General features: G+C 41.5%; 1 protein-coding gene across 1 annotated transcript; it reads left to right on the plus strand.

Moving 5' to 3' along the window:
• The first annotated feature begins 266 nt into the window (after positions 1-266).
• LOC109402465 (CLIP domain-containing serine protease HP8) lies at positions 267-18918 on the plus strand. Its single transcript, XM_019675153.3, has 4 exons — positions 267-511; positions 580-941; positions 1022-1115; positions 16784-18918. Exons 1-4 carry the CDS (start codon positions 433-435, stop codon positions 17791-17793), a joined length of 1545 nt encoding a protein of 514 aa, XP_019530698.2. The 5' UTR covers positions 267-432; the 3' UTR covers positions 17794-18918.
• The last annotated feature ends 5748 nt before the right edge of the window (positions 18919-24666 follow it).

Genomic DNA, 24666 nt, shown 5'->3' on the forward strand with positions numbered 1-24666 from the left:
AGTTCGGCAAAGTGTAAAACCGCCTACTCTGTTATCATGCGAGCTCTAATTTGCAAACTCACCCACTATTGAACATCCCTCAGTGCACAGCGCTCAACCCAGCGCTCCAGTCTACGCTATAATTAATAAGTCGCATGCGACAAAAAAAATGACGCGGGGAATCACCCGCGAGCGCGTGTTTGTCGTCCGCCGTATAGGGGTCCCAGCCGGCAAAGGGGGATTCTCCTGCGCAGTAGTCCTCTTGTACGCTAACTATAGTATACATACATGAGGGTGCGCGCTGTGTTTGCCATCTGACTCAATGGGGGCTCGCTCTCCACCGAATGACATGATATTTTATAAAAGTGACGCGCTCTCTGAGGGAAACAACCAGTATCCAAGAGAAAGCCGTTGCGAAGGTTCCGTTGCGCAACGTTTCGTACTTCAAGAATAATGGTGAACTTATTACGTGGGAAGATGATTACGGTGTGCAAAGTAGTTATTCTAGTGTGTACGGTGCTTGTTCTTCAAAGTGAGTTAATCTGTCTAGTTTTACCTTTGTGTGCATCTATGATAACGATTGTTCTAACCACTCTTCAGCTTCCGCCGCCAAAAAGTGTCGCTCTTCGGACGAACTCTGCGTACCGGTACGGTACTGCCCGCACATTCAGAATGCCATCGAATCGGGAGCAGTTTACCGGAATGAAACCCTGTACGAGCACGTGTGGTCCCGGACGTGTCACGAGTCAGGCCAAGAGCCACGGGTTTGTTGCGTCCCGGAGAGCACCAGTATGGGAAAGCGATGTCTTACCGCAACAAAGGAACCTCTGGATGGGCGATGCGTTGGGCCCGAACACTGCACGCCCATCAAGCGGTATCTGGAGCAACGGCTGAGACGCAACGCCGCCTACGATAAGGAGTTGATGGAGAATGTGTGTTATCCTAGTGACGCCGATGGAAAGGTGGGTTAGGTCGCGATGCAACGACAACTTCGAGTGTATTTTTATACCAAATGGTTGTTACATACAAAACAATCTCTTAGGATTTCTATTGCTGCCCTGATGCATACGTTAGCGAGCCACAGAAAGCAGATACTCCAAAGAAAAATGAGGAACGGAATTTGAGAGTTAAAAACGGTAAGTGGAAAATAGTTGCAAGCCGATAGATTCAGTACTCAGTTGAAAGGTTTAATGGCTCTATTTACCCAGTCTCTTGACAGAAGTACTATACTCCTAGGTGCTCATAGCGACAAGCTTCAGTCGGGTAATAAAATGCATTGTGCTCTCTACTGAACAGTGCCGACAAACAGACGTAACACTCTGATTATTCCCATCGTACATCGATTGAATGGATTGTTATTAAATGTAATAGTTGGTCAACTGGTCATCTGTGGCACTTGCAAAGTTTTTGTTTAACGGTTGCCCACCAGAGTTGATGTACACGTGCTGTAGTCCCATGTACGGGAGCCACATTGCAAGCAAGCTCCCAGGAGCACAGTACATTTTGAGCCTGAAAGTTGTGCGCCTCATTTTTCTCAAGATGTGTCTCATGAGCTTCGTCTCATGCGCTGATTAAATTAGAAAATTTCACGACAAAAACTTCCTAAACGAACGAGAATTGAAACCTTAACCTTTACATTGAGAGTGCCTAGTCGTATCGCATAGACAAACCAGACACTTGTGTTGTGTATGGAAAAAAGTTGTTGAGGTTCTTCGTTACCAAGAAGGTGTTTTTCACCTTAGATACCAACAGCTCACGCAGCGCATGAGACGAGCTCCCCGGGAGCTATGTGCCTAGCTCGCACCCGCCAAATTTTCGTGAGCCTCCTAGCAGCGCAGCACACTGCGATTTTGAAGAGCTGGGAGACAATTTGGTGGGAGACTCGCTGTCACATTTATGTACACATGAGCAATGGGTAACTCTGTTGCCCACTGCCGCCACCTAGTTGATGGTTGGCCAAACTCAGTCTTTATAGCATTGGGCGAACATGTTTCCGAGACTATGATGTAAATCGAAAAATGTTCGAAGTGTTACGTCTGTTTGTTTGTGGTGGGCCATGATTAAAAGTGCTGAATCGCATCAAAATGACTTCAGCGCACTCTGTGCGCATCGATGATGTCTTCAGTGCTCTGAAGACATCATCGGATTGATTTATGGACGTACCACGGGATGGCAGTGGGAATATCCGTCATTGATCTGTGGCTACTAATATCGCAATTTTAAATTCTACTTCCTATTATGGAGGAAAAACTTAGCATTACACCAAGCATTATACTTGCTCACTTGCACTGCAAAATGTGACTGGTCATTGGTATCAGTCACGTCAGTGCGATGGAACTCGAGATTAGTATCTTTCAAATCGCGAGGCAAATCGCTAGAAAGAGAGGGAAGATAGTAAATATAGCATGCAATCCCGTATCACTTCGCGCGCACTATTATTAATACGCACTTGTAAAAACTGTTGCAATATAATTCGTACAAAAGGCATGACTGTACCGCACTGGGAAAAAACGCTTTATCTAATACCGGGAATTTACGGTATATACAGGGTGTTAGGTTCATGAGTGCAAACTTTTTAAAGGGTGATAGAGGAACATAAATGGTGAAAAAAGTTGTTCTACGCATATGGTCAAATCTCAACCGTTACGTAGTTATTGAACTCCCCATGTTTTTTACTCTTATTGACTTAACTGGCTGTAACTTTAAAATGGTCAAACTTATCGCAGTTTTTTTACTCTTATTCGAAAGATTATTGAATTTTCTATCAAATGGCATCTTTGAATCGATTGGTTTAGTTAAATAACTAAGTTTTCTAGAGCAAAATAGCTAAAAATAGTGTGTTTTTATTTGTTTATGTCAATTATCTTTGAAACATGCGTTATAAATTAAAATTCTTTCCTTCGCAAAGTTGTGGCCCCTGTTCCACTCTACAATTCGTTCTTTGACGCCAAACTTCTAACTCTTTTCGTTTTCTTGCAATTTTGATTTAAATGTACGGCACAGTGCGCAAAAAAGTGTTTACCATGAAGATTGCAAATTTATGATATGAAATGCAACGTTTAAATCGAAATTACAAGAAAACGATAAGAGATAGAAGCTTGATATCAAAGAACGAATTGTAGAGTACAACAAGGGCCACAACTTTGCCAAAGAAAGAATTTTAAATTATTACGCATTTTTCAAAGATAATTGACAAAAACAAATTAAAACACACAACTTTTAGGCTATTTGCTCAAGAAATCTTAGCTATTTAACTGAACCAATCGGTTCAAAGATGCCATTTGAAAGAAAATTCAATAACCTTTCGAATAAGGGTAAAAAAAGTGCGAAAAGTTTGACCATTTTAAAGTTATTGCCAGATAAGGCAATAAGAGTCAAAAACATGGGGAGTTCAATAACTACGTAACGGTTGAGATTTGACCATATGCGTAGAATAATTTTTTTCACCATTTATGGTCCTCTATCACCCTTTAAAAAGTTTGCACTTAGGAACCTAACACCCTGTATAGATCACATAGATATTGATATATTTTGATCTTATCTAAGTGAACCCTACACACTCATATCTGTGGGCTAGGTCACAAACATGCTTCAATTCTGTAGAAAGTGAGGTTTATTAGCTTTCTTCCAAGTTCTCAGTAAGGAACTAATTTACACATTTATCTCGACAATACCCATTGAGGATCCCCCCGTTCCACCGTCGAGAACATAAACAAAACTCACAAGTTCCAACTGCAACATCAAACAAGATTTCCTCCTGCAAAAAAGGCAAGATTCACCGAAAGTCTCCACGAAATCCCGCCGTTTTCGGGAGCCTATGTTATCTGATAGATGTATACATGATGTTGGCATTGAAAGTACAACACGGGAGGTGGGTTTTCCAGCGAAGGAAATGACTTTATAAGTGTAAACAAATATTTCCGTAGGGCCGACCTGCCACAGAAAAACAAAAATATTTACATTTATTTCTAACATAATCTGTCAGAAAATGCATTTTTGTTTCAAACATGGATTGAATACGCTTCAAATGTGACGTTCGATTTGCTCCAAACAGTTTTATTTTTGTGGCCTGAATAAATTGCCAATTTATTTGAATTTACCTCAAATATTTTTGATTTTAACATAGTTTTTTCTACGTGTATATTTGCATAAGATTCCAAATATTTTTTTTTCAAACATGTACTGAAGGGGCCTGCATCAAGTAACGTAAACGAAAATCTTACAAGAAACTGCAACAGATGAGTTAATGAGCAAATTGAATGTGATGATACTAAATCGAAATATGGTTTAAACATTATTATAACTATACTCTCAATCCTAAATTGACTGTTCGGTGCTTTATTGACGAAAATAAAACAGCCGAACTGTTTCGGTAGTTTTGGTTATCGATAGTGTTGAGGTTCAATATACCAATTACCAACAGTCAAAAACGCGTGGCAAAAGGTAAACAAACCATTAGTGCTACATTTAGTTGTTCTATTTTCATGAAAACTTACCGAACACGGTATTCAAAATAAAATGTAAGTAATGTAAATAATAAAATAAAGTACACGCACTCAATCCTGAATTGCCTGTTCAGCACTTTTTTGACGAAAATAGAACAGCAGAATTATTTCGGTAGGTTCGGTAATCGGTTTTACTGAGGCTCAGTACACCAACTGTCAAAACCTGGTGCAAAAGGTAAACAAAGCAGTAGAGCTGTATACAGCTGTTCTATTTTCGTCAAAAATTTACCAAACACGGTATTCCAAATTAAGTGTGCAGTAAATTACATAATGACCCGCATTGAACGCCCAAAAGTACGGCAATTCTTTGAAAATCGTTTGATTTTAGCAAAAACAATTGTTTTCTCTAATGAAGTTTATGCTAAACATTGTTTTCTCAAAGACAAGTTCAATGAGCCTAACATTAATGAATAAAAGAATAATTTTGAGTAATCTGGTATACATGGCGCTGATGGGAGGCAATGCTTTGAAAGAGTTCATTGTGTTTTCAGAAAAATGGGCATAAAAATTATCATTACGTCTTCAACACCACTCACAGCATTGATAGATATATATCATCCTCAGCGATTGAAGGAGTGTGGATCCCATAGTCATAAACTTCCCCCCAGATTACGGTACCGTAGAAGTGGGATGGAATTTGATGCTTGTAAGCGCATAACTCTCCCATATGCATATTGGTCAGTTACCTTAAACATGCATAGTGAGCTACAAATACACTACTTGACCTATGCTAAATAAACTTAACCTTTTTATGCAGGTTATTCTTAGACACTTTTAATTTATGCATATCTTTTTTGCCCTGCTATGTATGGTTTTGTTGTTTTGCAAGAAATTTTCAATTTTCTATTACTCCTATGTTATGGTATTGCATTACCATTGGGGCAGGCTATGAATTTCAGCTTAATTTGTCGACACTTCTAGAATTCTTCTTCTCCTTCTTTCTGGCCAACTAGCACCGTTCGGCGCCAGTTGTGTTTTACGTCGGCTGGGTCTAGGAGCTAAGCCTTAAATTCCGACGCCCCAGGAAGACAGCCACCACACCTGAGGACCCTACATATCGAACCCATCCACACATGGGCCGGGACCTACGGCTTTACTTCCTATCCGAGGGAAGACTTGATCACGGATTTTATGTCTCAGAAAATCCCATCGGCGTCGACGGGAATTGAACCCCGACCGACTTGGGTGAGAGGCAACCACGCTTACCACTACACCACCGACGCCGACTACACTTCTAGAATTGAATCTATGATCGCAGCAAACCGTGCGCGCGAGTGGCTGCGTTTTGAAATCGCTGTCACAGTTTTTCTCAGCTCCGTGATGTGGGGAAATGGATGAAATTCAATTGCTTATTTTCAACGAAGAAAACGCTTTATTCGACGCTTTTAACCCTAAAAGGGATACCTTCATGGCCTCAGTTTCGTCACCTCCTGAGTGTGTTCCATCAAAGACGAGCTCTGAAAGGCGCCAGGGGTCCAATTGACCCCAGGTATCCCTTTTAGGGTTAAAGTCAATGCTATCAGGTTGTATTACAAAAAGTAATTTGCCATGTTTTTCGGAACAATATTTGCCTAAAAAGTATGTCAAGAGCATTTCAGGATGCCCAGTAGGTTTCATTTGAAGCCCAGAGGGTTTCTGGGGGTACCATGAGATCTCAATGGGCCCCAGGGATGCGCCAAGGGATCTTAGGGGGCACCGCGCACTGCCCTCGGACGCATAAATGTCACATGTTACAATAGAAATACACGAGAAAAACGCATTTGAAGTTTAAAAATAAACTTCGGCTATTGTCACATTTGATTGACTTCAACGCAATTCAACTATTTAAATAGGGTGACGAAGGGTATAATCGGCAGGTTTGTTCTCTTCGTCATGGGGGGTTTTTGTGGGCCGAATGGCCTGAAATTTGAGCATATAACTCAGCTTGGTTGGGAAGGATTTGAGGCCAACTCTGAGACCAACAGGTTTAAAAAAAAAACCCACGACGAAGAGAAAAAAAACTGCCGAGAATACGTAAAGTTCCCCTATATATAAATTCATATGGAAACCTGGGACGATTTTCGGCTTGGCAGTCGCAATTGCAATCAAACGATCAGATATTCTCCTTCATCCGACGTTTCAATGTTTATTACATCTTCTTCAGGGAATTAGAAGTGTTAATCGCATTCGTTCTGAAATGTTTTGTGAAAGCATAATCCGTCAACGGCCGTTGATAGGGTTGTTAAAAGCGCGAACCGAATTCTGCGAATATTATTAGTATAATTGAATTTTATTGGCTTTTCTCGGTGAACTTAATACTACTCAAAGAAGAAGGGAGTAACGAAAGTAATGAAAGAAACGGTGGATAGAATCGCAAGTGTGCGACGAGAGAAATCAAATAGAAGTTGAAAATTAACAGAGGGCCATAATTGAACAACACAATCACAATCGTCGTTGGAAATGATTGCAATTGCGACTGCCAAGCCGAAAATCGTCCCAGGTTTCCAGATTACTCAGTCGATAGCTACCTCTAAATTCATATGTTGACAAAAAATTTCAAAAATATGTTTCAAAGTATGACGTTTGACATAAAAACCTCAAAAATGTCGAAATGTAACATGTGACATCCGATGGCAGCGCAGTTCAAGGTGTCTGAAGGAGTTTCAGGTCGTACCTGGAGGTCTCAGAGACGTTTTAGCGGGTTTCAAGGGTACCAGGAGGTCTCAAGGACACTTCAGGTGAAGATATGACGAATCCACACCTCAAATTCTCAAGTCCACAAATCTGAAGACCTCTTGGCACCGGTGTGAAAAATTAGCATTATTTAAAATTCACGAAGAAAAATAAATGAAAAAAAAAACTCCTTGCATCCCTTGAAACACTTTTTTTCAAGAGGGGTCTCAAGATTTAAAGAGCGTTCAAGGAATCACGTGGAATCCCCGTGAAATGACCTTGAAACTTCCATTTACCCCCTGACATCCACTAATACGCTCTTGAGACCGGATACTACCCTAAGATCATCTTGTACCCCCTGAAACGCCCTGAAACCACATGAAAACCCCCAGAAATGCCCCTGTGACCTCCTGAGAATCCCCTGACACCTCCAGGTGCCGCTTGAGACCACTTGAGACGCTTCTGAGACATCAGGGTACACCACTGCACTGAAACGCCTCTGCAGCACATGCAGCATCGCCCCTGTTTGATACCCCCTGAGAATCCCCTGATACCCTGGAGCGCCACGAAGCCACACCTTAAATTATCAAGAGCACACATCTGAAGAACCGCACTGGAAAGTTGATCGACTGGACACCAATCAATCAACTCTTCAGCGCAATATATCAATTTTCCTAAAGCTCCTTGGACCCCTCTAGTAGAAAAAAAGGATCCTTAAAACCGCTAAAAATGCCCCTGAAATGCCTCAAAATTCCCCTGAAACCCCCACAATCCTAACGCTTTTAAATCCTAGAAATCCATTTTAAGTGCTCCTGAAACTTCTTGGAACACCCTTGAAATAATCCTGAAAACCCTAGAAGCACTTCTGAAATGCCTCAAAACCTCATCCTCTCGAAACGCCGTTAAAATTAGAAACCCTTTTCGAAACGCCTGTAACTTTGAAATGTCTCCGAGGTGCCTTAAAATGCCCCTGAAATTTTTGTAATCACATTAAAACGTCAACGAAACCTGTCGGAACGTGCTTAAAAGGCTTCTGATTTTCGCTGAAAAAAAAACCCTGAAACGCTCCTGATGCCTCTTGTGGAAACCTTCATTTTTTGGGTTCCCAGTGAATTTCTCTTGGCCCTAAAAAAGCTCGCATGTTGTACACAGCGACAGAACGTCAATCGCCACCGACGGCACCACCGCCTGTTGAGAGGAGGTGGTTTAAAAATGTAAGAATGTAAGTGATGCAATTATGACGAATAACTCATCCCATCATGAATAGTTCCACCTTCATCCGTGGAGTGCACATGCCGTGAAGGGACTCCCGATTTTTAGCAGTGCTTTAAGTCTTCAAGATAAAGATTTCTCCGGGTCGCTTTAGGGATGTTTCGGGGAGTGTCAGTGGCTTTTCAGGGGGTACCAAGAGCTTTCAGAGGAGTTCCGGGGGCATTACAAGGGGTACCGTGAGGTCTCAGGAACGTTCTAGGGGGCCTAAGGAATGTTTCAAGAGGAATATAGGGATTTCAGAGGCGCTTCAGGGGATTTTAGAGGTCAGAAGGTTCCAGGGAGTTTCAGAGGACCCGTGGGGTAACGGCGAGCCTCAGGGTCACTCAAGGAGTCTCAGGGGGCTCTGGCGCATTTCAAGCGCTCCAAAACAGTTCCAAAGGGTTCCTGGAGGTGTCAGGTGCGTTTTAGGGGATTTCAAGGATGTGCCTTGAGGTCTCAAGTGCGTTTCAGAGAGTCTCACGAGGGTATTTGGAGTTCTCAGGGACGTTTAAGGGAGCCTCAAGTGGTCTCAGGGGCTTTTCAGGGGGGCCCAAAGGAGTTTCGTGGGGGTACCAGGAGATCTCAGGAGCGTTCTAGGGAGCTTTAGGGGGCACCAGGAGGTCTCAGGGACACTTCCGAGTGTCTCCGGGGTTTTTCAGGCTCCATAGGCGTTTCAAAGTTTTACCCTGAGGTTACATAAGCGTTTCGGAAGTCTCAAGGGGTACCTGGAGGTCTAAGACGATGCCCACCAATGCGAGATTAAACCCAAATTGGCAACCCCCAGCATAACGTAGGGCATCGTTGCTAAATCGGATTTGAAATTGCAACCTAAATATCTTCCCGGTGAACAGTGGAATGGTATATTTGGCAACCCAACCCAACCGTTGCTATCACCTTCTTTATGTTTTGGATCTGGATACCAATACAAAAATAAGAAGACGTTCAACAGTTCTAGTCTTGGATAACTTAATTGGACCTATAAGGAAATTAAGTTCTATGCCGGGCATGGTTTGAAATGTACCTAAACTCGATTGTCGGAATAAACTAAATATCGGAAAATTCAATATTCTAGAAGCTCCTTGAAATTTACACCGAAACAACGTCTCTGGCAATCCTGAACTGCGAGTTTAGAGAGCATTAGATTAATAAAAGCATCAGCAAATTAGCTGTCTGCAAAGATCGTTCGCAGAGTGATGCTTTACCAGAAGAAAACCTGCCTATCTTTCCAGAATTCAGGAGGTTTTACTGAAGTTAATTCAAGGATTTTCCTAGTAGGTCCTCTAGAGATTCCTCCGTGATTTTCTTCTTGGATTGCTCCAGGAATTTCTTCAGAGAATGTCCCAGGAGTTTCCATCAGGGATTCCTTTAGAAGCTCCGTCAAGGGTTCCTCATGGGGTTCATTCAGAAATTCTTCCAGAAAACTATTCAATCATTCCTCCAGGAATTCTATCAGGGATTGATTCAGAGAGTTCCTCAGTCATTTCTCCAGGAAATAATTCATGAATTCATTCAGAAGTTCCTTCATATATTCCTCAAAAAAATTTGTTAAAAAATTATGCTGCCGTTAATTCATGGATTCTTCTAGAAAATCCTTCAGAGATTCCTCTAAGATTTTTTCTTTGAATTCCTCTAGGAAATGATCTAGCAATTTATTTATGTTTTTTCAAGAATTTCTTCAGGGATTTCTCCAAGATTGTTTTCAGGGATTCCTCCAGAAATGTCTTTAATGATTCCTCTAGGAATTTCATCACATATTTCTTCAGCACTTCCTTCAAAGATTCCTCCAGCAATTTTCCAATGAATTCCTCCAGGGATTTCTCCAGGAATTCTTTGAAGAATTTCTCTTGAAGTTCCTCGAGGTACTTCTCCTGGAATTTCTCCAAAAATTCGTTCAAAGATGCTATCCGAAACTCCTGGGATTCCTCCAAGAATTTCTTCATGGATTTCTCCTTGAATGCTTTGATGTGCTTCTTTTGGAATTTCTGGAGAAATTTTGTCCAAGAACTCCTTCAGACATTTCTCCTGGATCTCTTTAGGAATTCCTGCAAAAAATCCTACAGGGTTTTTTTTTCCTGGAAAACTTTGTGAGATTTTTTCCTAGATTGCTTGAGCAATTACTACATGAACTCCTTCATGGGATCCCCCGGAAGCCATTTCTCTAAGGGATCTTCGAGGATTACTTTAGGATGTTGGAAATCTTTGAGAAATTTACCTTAAAATTGCTGGAGAGATGTCTCTAGCAACTCCTTCAGGGAATTCTTCCAGAATTTTTTGTGGGATTTTTCCTGAAATTCCTTAAAGGATTTCTTTATAAACTCCTTTGATGATTTCTGCAGGAATTTTTCGAGGTATTTCTTCACGGATTTTTTCAGTAATTCTAGTAATTCTATTATTATTTCTAGTAAGAGATTTCTCCTGGAATTGTTGGAGAGTTTTAGTCAGGAACTCATCCAGGGTTTTCTTCTCAAATTTCTACAAGACCTCCTTCACATGCTTTTTTAACCCTAAAAGGGATGCCTGGGATCCATTGGACCCCAGGCGCCTTCCAGAGCTCGTCTTTGATGGAACACACTCAGCGAGGTGACGAAACTGAGGCCATGAAGGTATCCCTTTTAGGGTTAAAGAGTTTCTTCAACCAGGAAGTGCTTCAGGGAATCCTCCAGGATGCACAGAAACAATATCCGGCGCATATGGAAACGCCTTTCGAAATACACCTCCAGGGGTACCTTCAAGGCTTCCTTCCGAAGTACATTTAGGGATTCCTTCAGCAGTGTCTTCGGGGATTTCTCAATTTAGCTTAGCTTGTTTATAGCATTCGGCATTTGAACGATCCATCTCTTGCATCTCTTGCGTTTGGTCCCGCATTTTCCGTAGTACCTGTCCTAGCGTTGGGTAATTTTGAGTCGATGTTCGCAACATCAATGTTTTTTGTTCCAATCAATTTTTTCGATCGATTTTTTGAATCGATGTTGAGGCCCCACAAAATCGACCAAATCGATTTTTTACATTCGATTTTTCTTTCGATTCAAAAATATGAAATTTCTTTTTTTGGAATGATTCTGAAAAGATTCCGAACCTTTTTTTAGAATGCCTCTCACAATTATAGATGAATGTTTCTTAATAATAAGGAAGATCCCCTCTTAGGATCCCTCTCAGTATTATGGAGCAATCTCTGGGGATTCTAATGGGATGTCTTTCAAAACTGCAGGAGAATTTCTCTCAGGATTCTAAGAGAATCCCTCTCAGGATTCTGGAAGAATCTATCAGTTCAGTTCTGGGGATATCCGTCTAAGCATTCTGGGAGAATCTCGAGGAAAAACTTCTCTTCTTCCGGGAGAATCCATCTTGGGTATCTGAAGAAGTCCCTCAGGATTCTGGAAGAATTCTTCTAAAGATTCTGAGAGATTCCTGGAGAAATCTCCCCCAGAATTCTAGGGAAATCCTTAATAGAATTCAAAGAGAATTCCTATTTGAAAAGTTTTCCTTTCTTTTCTGGGATAAGGTCTCTCAGGATGCTGGTGTGTTAATTTTCAGCATTTTGGAGGAATCTCTCACAGAATTTTAGAGTAAGGTTCCCTTAGGAATTATGGAAGAGTCCCTTTAAAAATTCCGGAGGATTTTTTCTCAACATTATTATATGGAAATACCTATCAGAATTCTAGGGAATTTCTGGATTCTAAGGGAATTCATTTCAGGAATTTGGGGGTATTCCTACCAGGGGTCCCTACCAAGGTTCAAATCGCATTCAGGATTATAAGACATTTCTGGATGATCTGGGCTGATTCCTCTAAGAATTCTGGAAGACCCTCGTTTAGGATCCCGCTCAGAATTCTGATGAAATCTTTCTCAGGATTCTCAGGAACTCCTCTAAAATTCCTCTCAATTCCTCTCAAAATTCTGGGGGACTATTTCTTAGGATTCTGGGGAAATGCCACACAGGATCACTAGAAATTTCTCAGGATTCTGCGTAAGATCCTTTTAAGATTCTGAGGGAATATCACTAAGTATTCTGCGTGTACTCTTCCCCAGATTCTCAGAAAATTCGGACTTTCTTGGGTAATCCCCATCAGGATTCTGGGGAATTTTCTCTCAAGATTCTGGGGAACTTGTCTCATAATTCTGGAGAAATCCTTGGGGTTCTTTGGCTTTATTTTTCAAGATTCTAGGGCAATTTCTTTCAGAATTATTAATTATTGAAAAATCTCTCACAAGATTCTGGGCAGAATTATCTGGAGAAATTTGGATTTTGGAGAATCCCTCGCATAGGTTTTAAAAGAAATCCTTCTCAGCATTCTACGAGAATCCCAGTAGATTTCAGTTTTCTGCGTTCTGGAACAGTTGCTCCCAAGAAATTCCTTGCAGGGTTCTGGGAGAATCCCTCTTAGCCCTTCCGTTACCAACCCCTCCAAACGAGAGTGCGAATAAACACTCTTTTCGCTATAACATTTTTGTTTTCCAGTATTTTTCAACCAAATTTTGACACAAGAAGTGCATGTCCTTCTAATTTAGGGATTTGCCTGGGATTTTTGGAATGGCCACCTGGTTTCGGAGTTCTTCCAGAATCAAAATGGGTCATTGGAGTTGGCCATGTTGGAAAAAGTGAATTTTCGATATGAGAACAGTTTAGTGTTCAGACCTAAATGAACTAAAATGATAGAAAAATATGCCTGAAAGTCCATCCTGGTCACTAAGTACCTTTGAACCAGTTTTACGGATGTTCCTTGAATCACGAAGTTCGAGGTGTCGCATGAAGGTATTGAATCATATTCAAAAATTTAGCGAGGGGTTGGTAACGGAAGGGTTAGTAATCAGGGAAAATCCTTGACAAGATATGGGGAAATTTTCTTGAGATTCTGTTGTAATAGTTTGAAGTATTTTGAATTCTTAATTCTAAATAAATAACTCTCAGAGTTCTGGAACAATCCCTTTCGGAAGTTTGGGGGACTCCTTTAAAAGATTCTAGGGGAATGTCTTTCAGGAATTTGCGATAATTTTTTGTTTTATGTGAGAATTCCTCTCAGAATTCCAGAGAATCCCTCTGAAGATGGTGGGGAAGTCCATTCTAGAAGTCTTCGTTCCAGGGATAATCCTTATCAGATTTTCGGAAAAGTCTCTCTTAGGTTCCTAGATATATTTCTCTCAAGAATCTGGAATGATCCCTCTCAAGATTCTGGGGAATCACTCGTAGAATTCTGAGGAATACATTTCGGGATTCTGGCAGAATTTTTTTCAGCATTCTAATGGATTTCACCCAGGATGTTTTGGGAAATCTGGGAGAATACTTAAAATGATTCTGGAAGAATTCTTCTCAAGATTCTGGGGTCCTATCTCCCAGAATTCTGTGAGAGTATATCGCAGGTTTCTTTGGCAATCCCGCCTAGTACTTTGAGGGAACCTTTCTCGGGATCCTGGAGTAATCCTTCTTAGGGTTCTAAGCTACCCTTTTCAGGATTCAGGGTCATTTCTTTTAAGTTTCTTGGGGAACTATCCTAGGAATCTAAATATCTTTTTTTTGTGAGAATCTCTCTCAGTATTCTAGATGAATTTATTTCAAGAATGTGGAAGAACCGCTTTTGGAATTCTTCCCAGAATTCTGGGAGAATTCATCTAAGGATTCTGGGATAATCCTATTCAGGGTTCTGGGATAATCCCTCTTAGGATTCTGAAAAATTTTGGGAGAATCCCAAGGGAACCCTTATCTTAGGATTCTGAGGATTCTGGGAGAATTCCTCACGAGACTCTGAGACAATCCGTCTCGGGTAATCTCTCTAAGGATTCTAGGAAAGTCCTTAACAAAACTCAGAGAGAATTCCCACCAAGATACCGGAAGAGTCTTTTTTTTTCTAGATAATGTCGCACAGGATTTTGGTGTATTTTCAGCATTCTGAAGAAATCTCTCTCATAATTCTAGAGTAACTCCTGGGGAATCTCATGATCTCAGAATTTTTCTTCCGATTCAAAATTATTTATATATTTTTTTTTCAGAATTTATTTAGACAAATAAAACATACCATGAACTTGAACTACATGCAGCAAACGAATTATTTTATAGTTTTGGAATATTTCATAATATCGATTCAAAGCATTCGATTAAATCGGTGAATCGATTCTGCTGATACGATTCGAATCGATTCACAAAAATCGATGTCTCAGCCAGATTTGCCCGCGAATTGCATGTCATCGTAACTGCAATCGAAAATTCGAACAGAGCACTTGAGGAACTATGTACCTTTGGGAATAGAGCATGCCACACCATATACTCATGAAGAATGCATGGTCATTTTCAGAGGACGCTCTCTACGAACATTTGAGGAAGTGCTCACAGAACACTAAGCTGGGAGCCAGGATGCTAGCTGGATCTCAGGGCTGTTTCTGGGAATCTCATGGGCTTTTTAGAGCGTCCCAGGAGGTTTCAGGAGGTCGCAGAGGCATTTCAGAGGGTACCAAAGGATCTGAAGGGCATTTAAAGGGGGCCTCAGGAACTTTCAGAAGGTATCTGTAGATCTCAGGAGTGTTTAAGGGGTCTCAAGGAGCTCCAAGGGGTCTCAGGGGTACTATAAGGGCGTTTCAGGGGGTAATAGAGGTCCTGAGGGTCACTTCAAGAGACTCAAAGGCGTTTCAGAGGGCTCCAGAGAGTACCATGAAATTTCAGGGGGCTCCGGGGCGTTTCAGGCGTGTACCGAAAGATCTCATGAGCGATTCAGGATGTACTTGGAAGTCTCAGGGGCGTTTCAGGAGATCTCACGGGGGTTCAGGGGGATTCCAGGGGGTCAATAAGACCCCTTCAGAAAAACTCTTGAAATCTCTCGAAACGCCCCTGGAACCCACATAATCCCACTGTTACGCCTTTGAAATCTCCGTAATCAATTTGAAATACCGCTAAAACCCCTTGGAACGCCTTTTAAAGGCTCTAGAAACCCCCTGAAATGCACCTTAAAACTCCTTAAAGAGACCTTGTAAGCGAGCTTGCAATTTTCCAGCTAAGATACTTCCCACGAAATTCTTCCCGGGGAGAGAGGTGTGTTTTAGATGGGATTGTTTCCCAAGTAACACACTTGTCACAGAAGAATCAAGGCAGCGCAGGTTTTTATTGCGCAGAAGTCACTACCTACACAGCTAATCGCGTTCGGTAATTTTTACCGAAATCTCAACCGCTGAGCGTTCGGTAATAGATTTTTAACAAAATTCTGTAAAAAAATAACAAATTTCGGTAAAATGTTATCGTTTATCTGTCAAACTCTAACGAACTTCGGTAAAAGTTGCTACCTTTACCGAATTTTTCCTGTAAAACAAACTTAACGGTTGAGATTTCGGTAAAACATTACCGAAGTCGGTGATTTTTTTCTAACTGTGTAAGTAACCATGCTGTTGAAGCTGTACGTATTGCATATTTAAAGCACATGTATTGGCATGCATTGCTCTACATTAACCATTAAAGTTGAAATAAAGTGGCAAGTGGCGCCACTATTGCTGACTTACGATTATACTGGTATAATCGTAATTCAACAATAGTGGCGCCACTTTAATACAACTTTAATGGTTCATATAGAGTAATGCATGGCAATATATGTGCGTTATTTATCCCAAGCAACACACATGTTATAATATAGTTACGACAGCGCAAGTTTTGGTTGTATAGCAGTTTATTTTACGTAATTCCAACATTGTGTTGAAATAACGTAAAATAAACTTCTATACAACCAAAACATGCGCTGTCGTAACTATATTATAACATGTGTGTTGCTTGGGATGAAATACGTACAGCTTCAAAATATTATTATCATTAATATTTATTAAAGACACTTTACCACTTATGTGGCATTCGTGTCTGGCAAACGTAACACAGCTTCAAAAGCTTGGTTACTTGGGTATGACTCACTTCTAACAAATAAATACTTACTTGCTAGAAGTGAGTCACAATGACTTCTACACAACAAAAACCTGCGCCGCCGTGACTCTTCTGTGACATGTGTGTTACTTAGGTTGTTATACTTATGGCCTTTTCGAAGGTCGAGTAGGTGCTGGCGTCAAATGTTACGCTAGACTTCTGTTAAGATATTCAGGCATGCTATTGAAGCTCTTGCTTAGGTCAACTCTAGGTCGAGCTTAGTTATCGCTTGTCGAACTCAAATCGAGAAGCTGAATTCAGTAAACACTGTTCACCTTGAATGATCACCTAACCCTTCTTCCATCGCAGGATATAGGCCGGGTCCTGCCTTTTAGGGCACTGTTTGAACCCATTGTGGTACGCTTGAACGTTAGTGTCGTCTTATATATTATGAGGGTGGTTGCTTGCAAGAATACATGTAAATTCTCTTAAAATGGTTTTCCTTTTTTTCAAGACGACTCAACATTATATCACTAAAACCACTTTTATCCAACTCTTCCATCCACAGCATTCCCTCCGTGTCACGACCCAAACGGAAAGCCCGGCCTATGCGTCCCGGTGCGCCACTGTGACGGCATTCATGCAGCGTTCCTGGACTCACGGATCACACGCGACAGCAAGCTGGCCGACTTTGTGCATGCCAGTCGTTGCAAATCGGATGCCTCCGGTGGTCATTCGATCTGCTGCGCCAAACCCTCCACCAAACGGAAGAGCGTCTTCATCCGGAACCCGAAGGCAGCCAAACTGGGACTGTCCCGATGTGGTAAGGTCCCGTTCACCAATCGAATCTTGCAAGGAAGCGAAGCCGGCCTGGGCCAGAATCCGTGGATGGCCAATCTGCTCTATCAGAAGCGGCATGGCCTCGTAAGTCTCTGCAGCGGATCGTTGATCCATTCGAGGTACGTCCTGACGGCGGCCCACTGCGTGCAGGGTTCTACGAAACCCGTAGCCGTCCGACTGGGGGAGTACGACACCGAAGCTAACCCGGACTGCGACGAAAGTGGATGCGCCGCACCGATTCGGGACTACAGCATCGATAAACTTATAGCGAACGACAACTTCAATGGCCGCGATGCGGATTTCGACATTGCCCTAGTTCGGCTTCAGCAGGAAGCGGCCCTGAGCGAGGGAGAGATCTACCCGATCTGCCTTCCGCTGACAGAGAACCTGCTGATGCTGAAACCGACCAAGCTGACCGTGACGGGATGGGGTATGACCGAGCGCCAGGAACCGTCGCCGGTTCTGCTGGAGGCAGATTTGAACATCGTGAGGAGGACTAGCTTCTGCGAAGGGGAGGCTACGTGCTGTGTGAGGGGTAAGCACTCGGAGGGGCACTGCCGAGGGGACTCTGGAGGACCGATGCAGGCTGCGGTGCCGGTTGGCAAAAACTACCGGTTCGTGCTGTTCGCGGTGATCTCTGGGGGATCGGGCTTCTGCAGCGTCGAGGCGAAACAGCCCGGAGTGGGGGTGATGGTTGGCTATCACTTGAATTGGATTTTGGATCAGATGGATGTTTGAGGATAGTAGGGGTTGCCGAGGAAAAAGTTTGAGTAACGCTTTGTGATTTAGGTTTTAAAACTTCGAGTAGTATTTTACATGTAACTACATTAGTTACATAGCATAAATAAAAAATAAATGGACTACCCGATTGGCGCACAACCACAGTTTATCAGCAGGAGTTAATCCATTTAATTTTGTATGGTAAAAAGTATCTAAACTTGAATTACTTGAAATAGAAAGCTTTTCTTGAAAAGATATTTGGTAGGCTTAATAGTGGTCACCATTGTACCCAACCACAACCAAATATTTTTTCGAATAATGTATTGCACTTCGATAAACTTGCCTTTAGATTCTGCTTTAGATGCTATTCGCCATACAATATTTTTACGATTTACTTTTAGCCTATTTTTCGCGCATAGAAGCGCCACATTGGTCGATGCGGAGAGTAGGAAAACCACCGACGAACCGACGTGACAGCTAGAACAAATAAATTCAAATTTGTTGTCCGCGACGCCATGATGAAAAATAGCCGAACACTATCGCCACCTCTATAAGGCAATCTAACGATAATCACCCTTCTCTCTCAAGCAGCAGCACATGATAGCAATTTTTTGTTTAATATGTTCATACGGAAACGTTTCCGTATGAAAACAAACCAATCCTTCTCGGGAGCTAAAAAGAGAAGAGTGATCAAACGTCAGATAGCCTTATAACGGCTCGCGATGATTAGTTAGCTTGACACCGAACCCCCGTGTGTTCATATAGGAAACGGTTCGCGTCTGCGCTGATTTGACAGAAGCGATCGCTCGCTTCGGTGGTCGACCGTTAAATATGGGGGGACACTTTTGAATCACCACTGTCACGTCGGTTCGTCGGTGGGAAAACAGCCGATGTAGTTAATTCATTCTTTGTAAATAAGTACAAAAATTCATTTGAATACATTTGATGTAGTTAATTCATTCTTTGTAAATAAGTACAAAAATTCATTTGAATACATTTTACTTGGTTTAGTTTAGTCCACATATATTATACATACAGCCATACATTGAAAGAATCCAGGATAATGATAAAACCGATTATTTCAATCATTTGTTATTCTAATAAATATTACTTTTTCAGCTAAAAGCTGATTCGAACTATGGAGTTTGGTATTTCACTGGGATGGAATCACCCCTCACGTGCAGCACACACAACTTACCCAGGCTGACGTCGGTTCGCAAGTGGCGGTTGGGTGACGGCTGGAGTTGTTGCTACGCAAGCAGGGATGCTAACATTGCCTGCTTGACAGTTCGCATCACATTCAAATCGCCCGCTGTGATCATTCTCTTTATCACAGCTTTATTCAGTACATCTTAAATCTCACACGCACCAAACCCCTTGAGTTGTGAGCTGCTCCGAAGGTTTCTGTATGCCTTTGATCCCGTAACAGCCTTCTTTTGCTTTCTGACGCTATCTGGGCTGCAACTCGTCAGGATATTTAAAGTTTTCTGCTTTCTTCACGGCTTGCCTAACTACTGTAAAGTTTAACCCATTAACGCCCGAATTATGCCACAATCACAGTAGATGTCTGATTTTTTCTGGAGTACCTCAACCCCATAAAAGAATGTTATTGCAGTCATTTGAACGGAAATCTACGGTGAAATTTTCGTTTTAATACACAGTGGGGCATATGCACGTGAAACTTTGAAAAAATATTTTTCTATTTTCTTTTTTTGCGCAGCTACGTTATTTTTATGAGCTATGTAAATCTATTTTAGATGACTGATTATGATGCAATTTTCAGTTTGAAATGTTCCAGAAAGAGATTACAATGTAATCATTAGTAATAACTAATAAAAATCTAATAGTAGTTTATCAATGGATAATTTTCAACAGTTTTTAGGCATTCCAATATGCATCATTCTAACAATTTCTATACATAATGAGTTGATATTCGGCATTCTAGTAGTATATCCTGCCCACCGTATCCTTCTGGATTTGGCAACCGCAAAGCGTAGCGAGCACGTGGCTCACCCTCTGCCGCCACACACCGTTATCTTGTACAGCGCTAAAGATTATCCTTAGCACTCATCATTTGAAAACTCCAAGTGTTTGCAAGTGTTCTTTGAGCATGGTTTATGATTCATTTTTATAAGGGACCAGCTTATTAGCGTTCTACACATCTCATTCTCATCTATCTCAGTTTTCCGGAGCTCACAGTAGAAACGACTTCTACTGATGATGCGTGATCGTATTTCACGGCTCACGTATTCTTCTATGTAGTCTGATTCTCAAGTTATAGAAATTCAGAATTTTTAGAACCCACTTGCGCCACCTAGCGGACAAACCTACAACCAACTAGTTCACTGTCGGATAGCAGTATATGTCCTGATCAACCTTGTCGAAGACAGAATTCTTTTTTGTAGTCGGATTCTCGAGATACAGAGGTTTAAATTTTTTAGGACTCACTAGCGCCATCTAACGGACAAACCCAGAACGAACTAGTTCACTATTGGATAGCTATTGATGTCCTGATCAACCTTGCCGAAGGAGAAATTCTTCTATGTAGTCGGATTCTTGAGATACAGAGGTTTAAATTTTTAGGACTCACTAGTGCCACCTAACGGATAGACCTAGAACCAACTAGTTTACTATCGGATAGCTCTTGATGTCCTGATCAACTTTGCTGAAGACAACATTTTTCTATGTAGTTGGATTCTCAAGATACGAGCGCGACAGTATGGGAAGCTGCGTTTATGCTAGAGGGCCGGTAGAGGCGCTTTCCTGATAAATGCGGTAAACGTGAATCAGTGCTGAAAAATTCATTTCGTCATATTGAAATTCAACCACCAACAGCTCATTTTAGAAGCTGAACCTGAGAATATGGTATAAGAAAAACTTGTGCGGCTAGACCAATGAATTAACTACATTGGCTGTTTTCCTACTGTCCGCATCGACCAATGTGGCGCTAGCTTCTATGCGCGAAAAATCGCTAAAAGTAAATCGCAAAAATATTGTATGGCGAATAGCATCTAAAGGCAAATTTATCGTAGTGGAATACATTATTCGAAAAAATATTTGGTAGTGGTTGTGCACAATGGTGACTACTATTAAGCCTACCAAATATTTTTTTCAGTAAAAGCTTTCTATTTCAAGTAATGGACTACCCGCTTAGCGCACGCCCACAGTTGATCAGCAGGAGTAAATCCATTTAATTTTGTATGGTGAAAAGCATCTAAACTTGAATTACTTGAAATAGAATGCTTTTCCTGAAAAAATATTTGGTAGGCTTAATAGTGGTCACCATTGTGCACAACCAATACCAAATATTTTTTTCGAATAATGTATTCCACTTTGATAAATTTGCCTTTAGATGCTATTCGCCATACAATATTTTTGCGATTTACTTTTAGCGATTTTTCGCGCATAGAAGCTAGCGCCACATTGGTCGATGCGGAGAGTAGGAAAACAGCCGATGTAGTTAATTCATTCAAGTTTAGATGCTTTTCACCATACAAAACAAAATGGATTTACTCCTACTGATCAACTGTGGGTGTGCGCCAAGCGGGTAGTCCATTCTGCAAGAAAGTCACGGGAAAACTTCTATTTTTCGAATATTTAAGGTAAATGTCACGGACTACCTTCGAAAAATGCCAAATGATATTCACCGTGAATATCATTGGGGTTTTTCGAAGGTAGTCCGTGACATTTACCTTAAATATTCGAAAAATAGCAGTTTTTCCGTGACTTTCTTGCAGAACTGGTCTAGCTGCACAAGTTTTTCATATACCATATTCTCAGGATCAGCTTCTAAAATGAGCTGTAGGTGATTGAATTTAGATATGACGAAATTAATTTTTCAACACTGAACGTGATAACAGTGTAAAGTAACGGCGAAGGTTACGCTATGCGATCGTAGACGGCGCTCGTGTTCACGTGTTTTTCACATATACAGCGGCGCCGCCTGGCACCTATCCACTCCAAACATCATGCGCAACACGGGTGAAAAATGCCAGTCAGAAAAAAAGAAGTAAACAACTTGAAATTTGTATGGTGGTGCAGTCTTCCCACGAACTCAACTCATGTTAAACTTGTGTACGTTTTCTCGCACTTGTGTTGAACATCAAACACCAAACATCGAAGTACGCGTGTTTGCTAGCATACTCCGTACCGAAAAGTACGGAGTATGTCCATACAAGAAAAATGATTGTACTTTTAATGTGGTGGCGCCATCTCTGAGAAAAACAAGCTTTGATTTCTTACTATAGTAAGAAATCAAAGCTTGTTTTTCTCAGAGATGGCGCTACCACATTAAAAGTAAAATCATTTTTCTTGTATGGACAAATCGCTGGCTTGCACTTGTTCCACCGACGAACCGACGTGACAGTGGTGTTTCAAAACTGTCCCCCCTCATTTAACGGTCGTCCAGCAAACCGAGCGAACCCTTCTGTCAAATTAGCGCAGACGCGAACCTCTTTCTATATGAACACACGGGGGTTTGGGGTCAAGCTTGCAAATCAACGCGAACCGTTATAGAGGTGGCGGTAGTGTTTGGCTGTTTTTCATCATGGCATCGCGGACAACAAATTTGAATTTGTTTGTTCTAGCTGTCACGTCGGTTCGTCGGTGCTTGTTCCGCATCGCAACGATTTGTACCCTGGGGCAAAAAGTTGTAAATTAGAAACAAAATCATTATACCTATGCGTTTCTTCCGGATTCATTACAGTAACAGAGAATTTATTACGCCACCATACAAATTTCAAGCTGTTTACTTCTTTTTTTCTGACTGGCATTTTCAACCCGTGCTGCGCATGATGTTTCCGAGTGGATAGGTGTAGGCGGCGCCGCTGTATATGTGAAAAACACGTGGAACACGAGCGCCGTCTACGATCACATAGCGTAACCTTCGCCGTTACTTTACACTGTTATCACGTTTACCGCATTTATCGGAAAAGCGCCTCTACCGGCACTCTAGCAAAAACGCAGCTGATTGCTTCCCATTAATGCGGTTGGGTGACGCCTGGAGTTGTTGCTACGCAAGCAGGGATGCTAACATTGTCTGCTTGACAGTTCGCATTACATTCAAATGCGCTATTTCGCCTGATGTGATCATTCTCTTTATTACAGCTTTATTTGGTACATCTTATATCTCACATCCTTCTTCTACTCTAAAGAAGTTTTACACATTTTTAACATTAAATTGAATTTCCGTATCTTATTTGGAGTATTTACTTACAACCATTCAACATATTAACTTTATATTACATCGTCACATACGTTGCAATGGACTACCCGCTTGGCGCACACCCACAGTTGATCAGCAGGAGTAAATCCATTTTATTTTGTACGGTGAAAAACATCTAAACTTGAATTACTTGAAATAGAAAGCTTTAACTGAAAAAATATTTGGTAGGCTTAATAGTAGTCACCATTGTGTACAACCACTACCAAATATTTTTTTCGAATAATGTATTCCACTTCGATAAATTTGCCTTTAGATGCTATTCGCCATACAATATTTTTGCGATTTACTTTTAGCGATTTTTCGCGCATAGAAGCTAGCGCCACATTGGTCGATGCGGAGAGTAGGAAAACAGCCGATGTAGTTAATGGATTAACTACATCGGCTGTTTTCCTACTCACCGCATCGACCAATGTGGCGCTAGCTTCTATGCGCGAAAAATCGCTAAAAGTAAATCGCAAAAATATTGTATGGCGAATACCATCTAAAGGCAAATTCTTCAAAGTGGAACACATTATTCGAAAAAATATTTGGTAGTGGTTGTGCACAATGGTGACCACTATTAAGCCTACCAAATATTTTTTCGGGAAAAGCATTGTATTTCAAGTAATTCAAGTTTAGATGTATTTCGCCATACAAAATTAAATTGATTTACTCCTGCTGATCAACTGTGGCTGCGTGCAAAGCGGGTAGTCCATTGTATTTATTTGTATGGTGAAAAGCATCTAATTTGTCGGGGCCCGTGGCGCAGTGGTCCACACGTTCGCTTCATAAGCGGATGGTCATGGGTTCGATCCCAGCCCCGGTACTTGCAATTTTTCGTCAGTTGCTCTTCCCCCCGAGAGCAGCTGACACCAGACCCTCTTCGGAGCATATAGCTCTAACGGACCCGGAATTTGGATATCGGCGAACCGCAACTCATAATGGACGTCCCTCAATGGACTACCCGCTTGGCGCATACCCACAGTTGATCAGCAGGAGTAAATCCATTTTATTTTGTATGGTGAATAGCATCTAAACTTGAATTACTTGAAATAGAAAGCTTTTACTGAAAAAATATTTGGTAGGCTTAATAGTAGTCACCATTGTGCACAACCACTACCAAATATTTTTTCGATTAATGTATTCCACTTTGATAAATTTGCCTTTAGATGCTATTCGCCATACAATATTTTTGCGATTTACTTTTAGCGATTTTTCGCGCATAGAAGCTAGCGCCACATTGGTCGATGCGGAGAGTAGGAAAACAGCCGATGTAGGTAATTCATTGGACTGGAAAGGGGCCGTTCATAAACCACGTAGACTTTTTGGGGGGAGGGGGGGGGGGTCTGGCCAAAGTCTACGCTCCATACAAATTTTAAAATTTTTGTATGAACGAAAGTCTACGAGGGGGGAGGGGGGGTCTGAGATGACCAAATTTTGGTCTACGTGGTTTATGAACAGCCCCAAAAGGAACAGCAACCCACAGCATCATCGTGCTCATCATTCTACCGGGGACAGGGTAGAAAAGTGGAAGGCAGCACAAATGCACCAGTTCGATACATGTAGCAGAATGAATTAACTACATCGGCTGTTTTCCTACTCTCCGCATCGACCAATGTGGCGCTAGCTTCTATGCGCGAAAAATCGCTAAAAGTAAATCGCAAAAATATTGTATGGCGAATACCATC

The sequence above is a fragment of the Aedes albopictus genome, chromosome 1 (genome assembly GCF_035046485.1).
Source record: "Aedes albopictus strain Foshan chromosome 1, AalbF5, whole genome shotgun sequence".
NCBI classification, from domain to species: domain Eukaryota; kingdom Metazoa; phylum Arthropoda; class Insecta; order Diptera; family Culicidae; genus Aedes; species Aedes albopictus.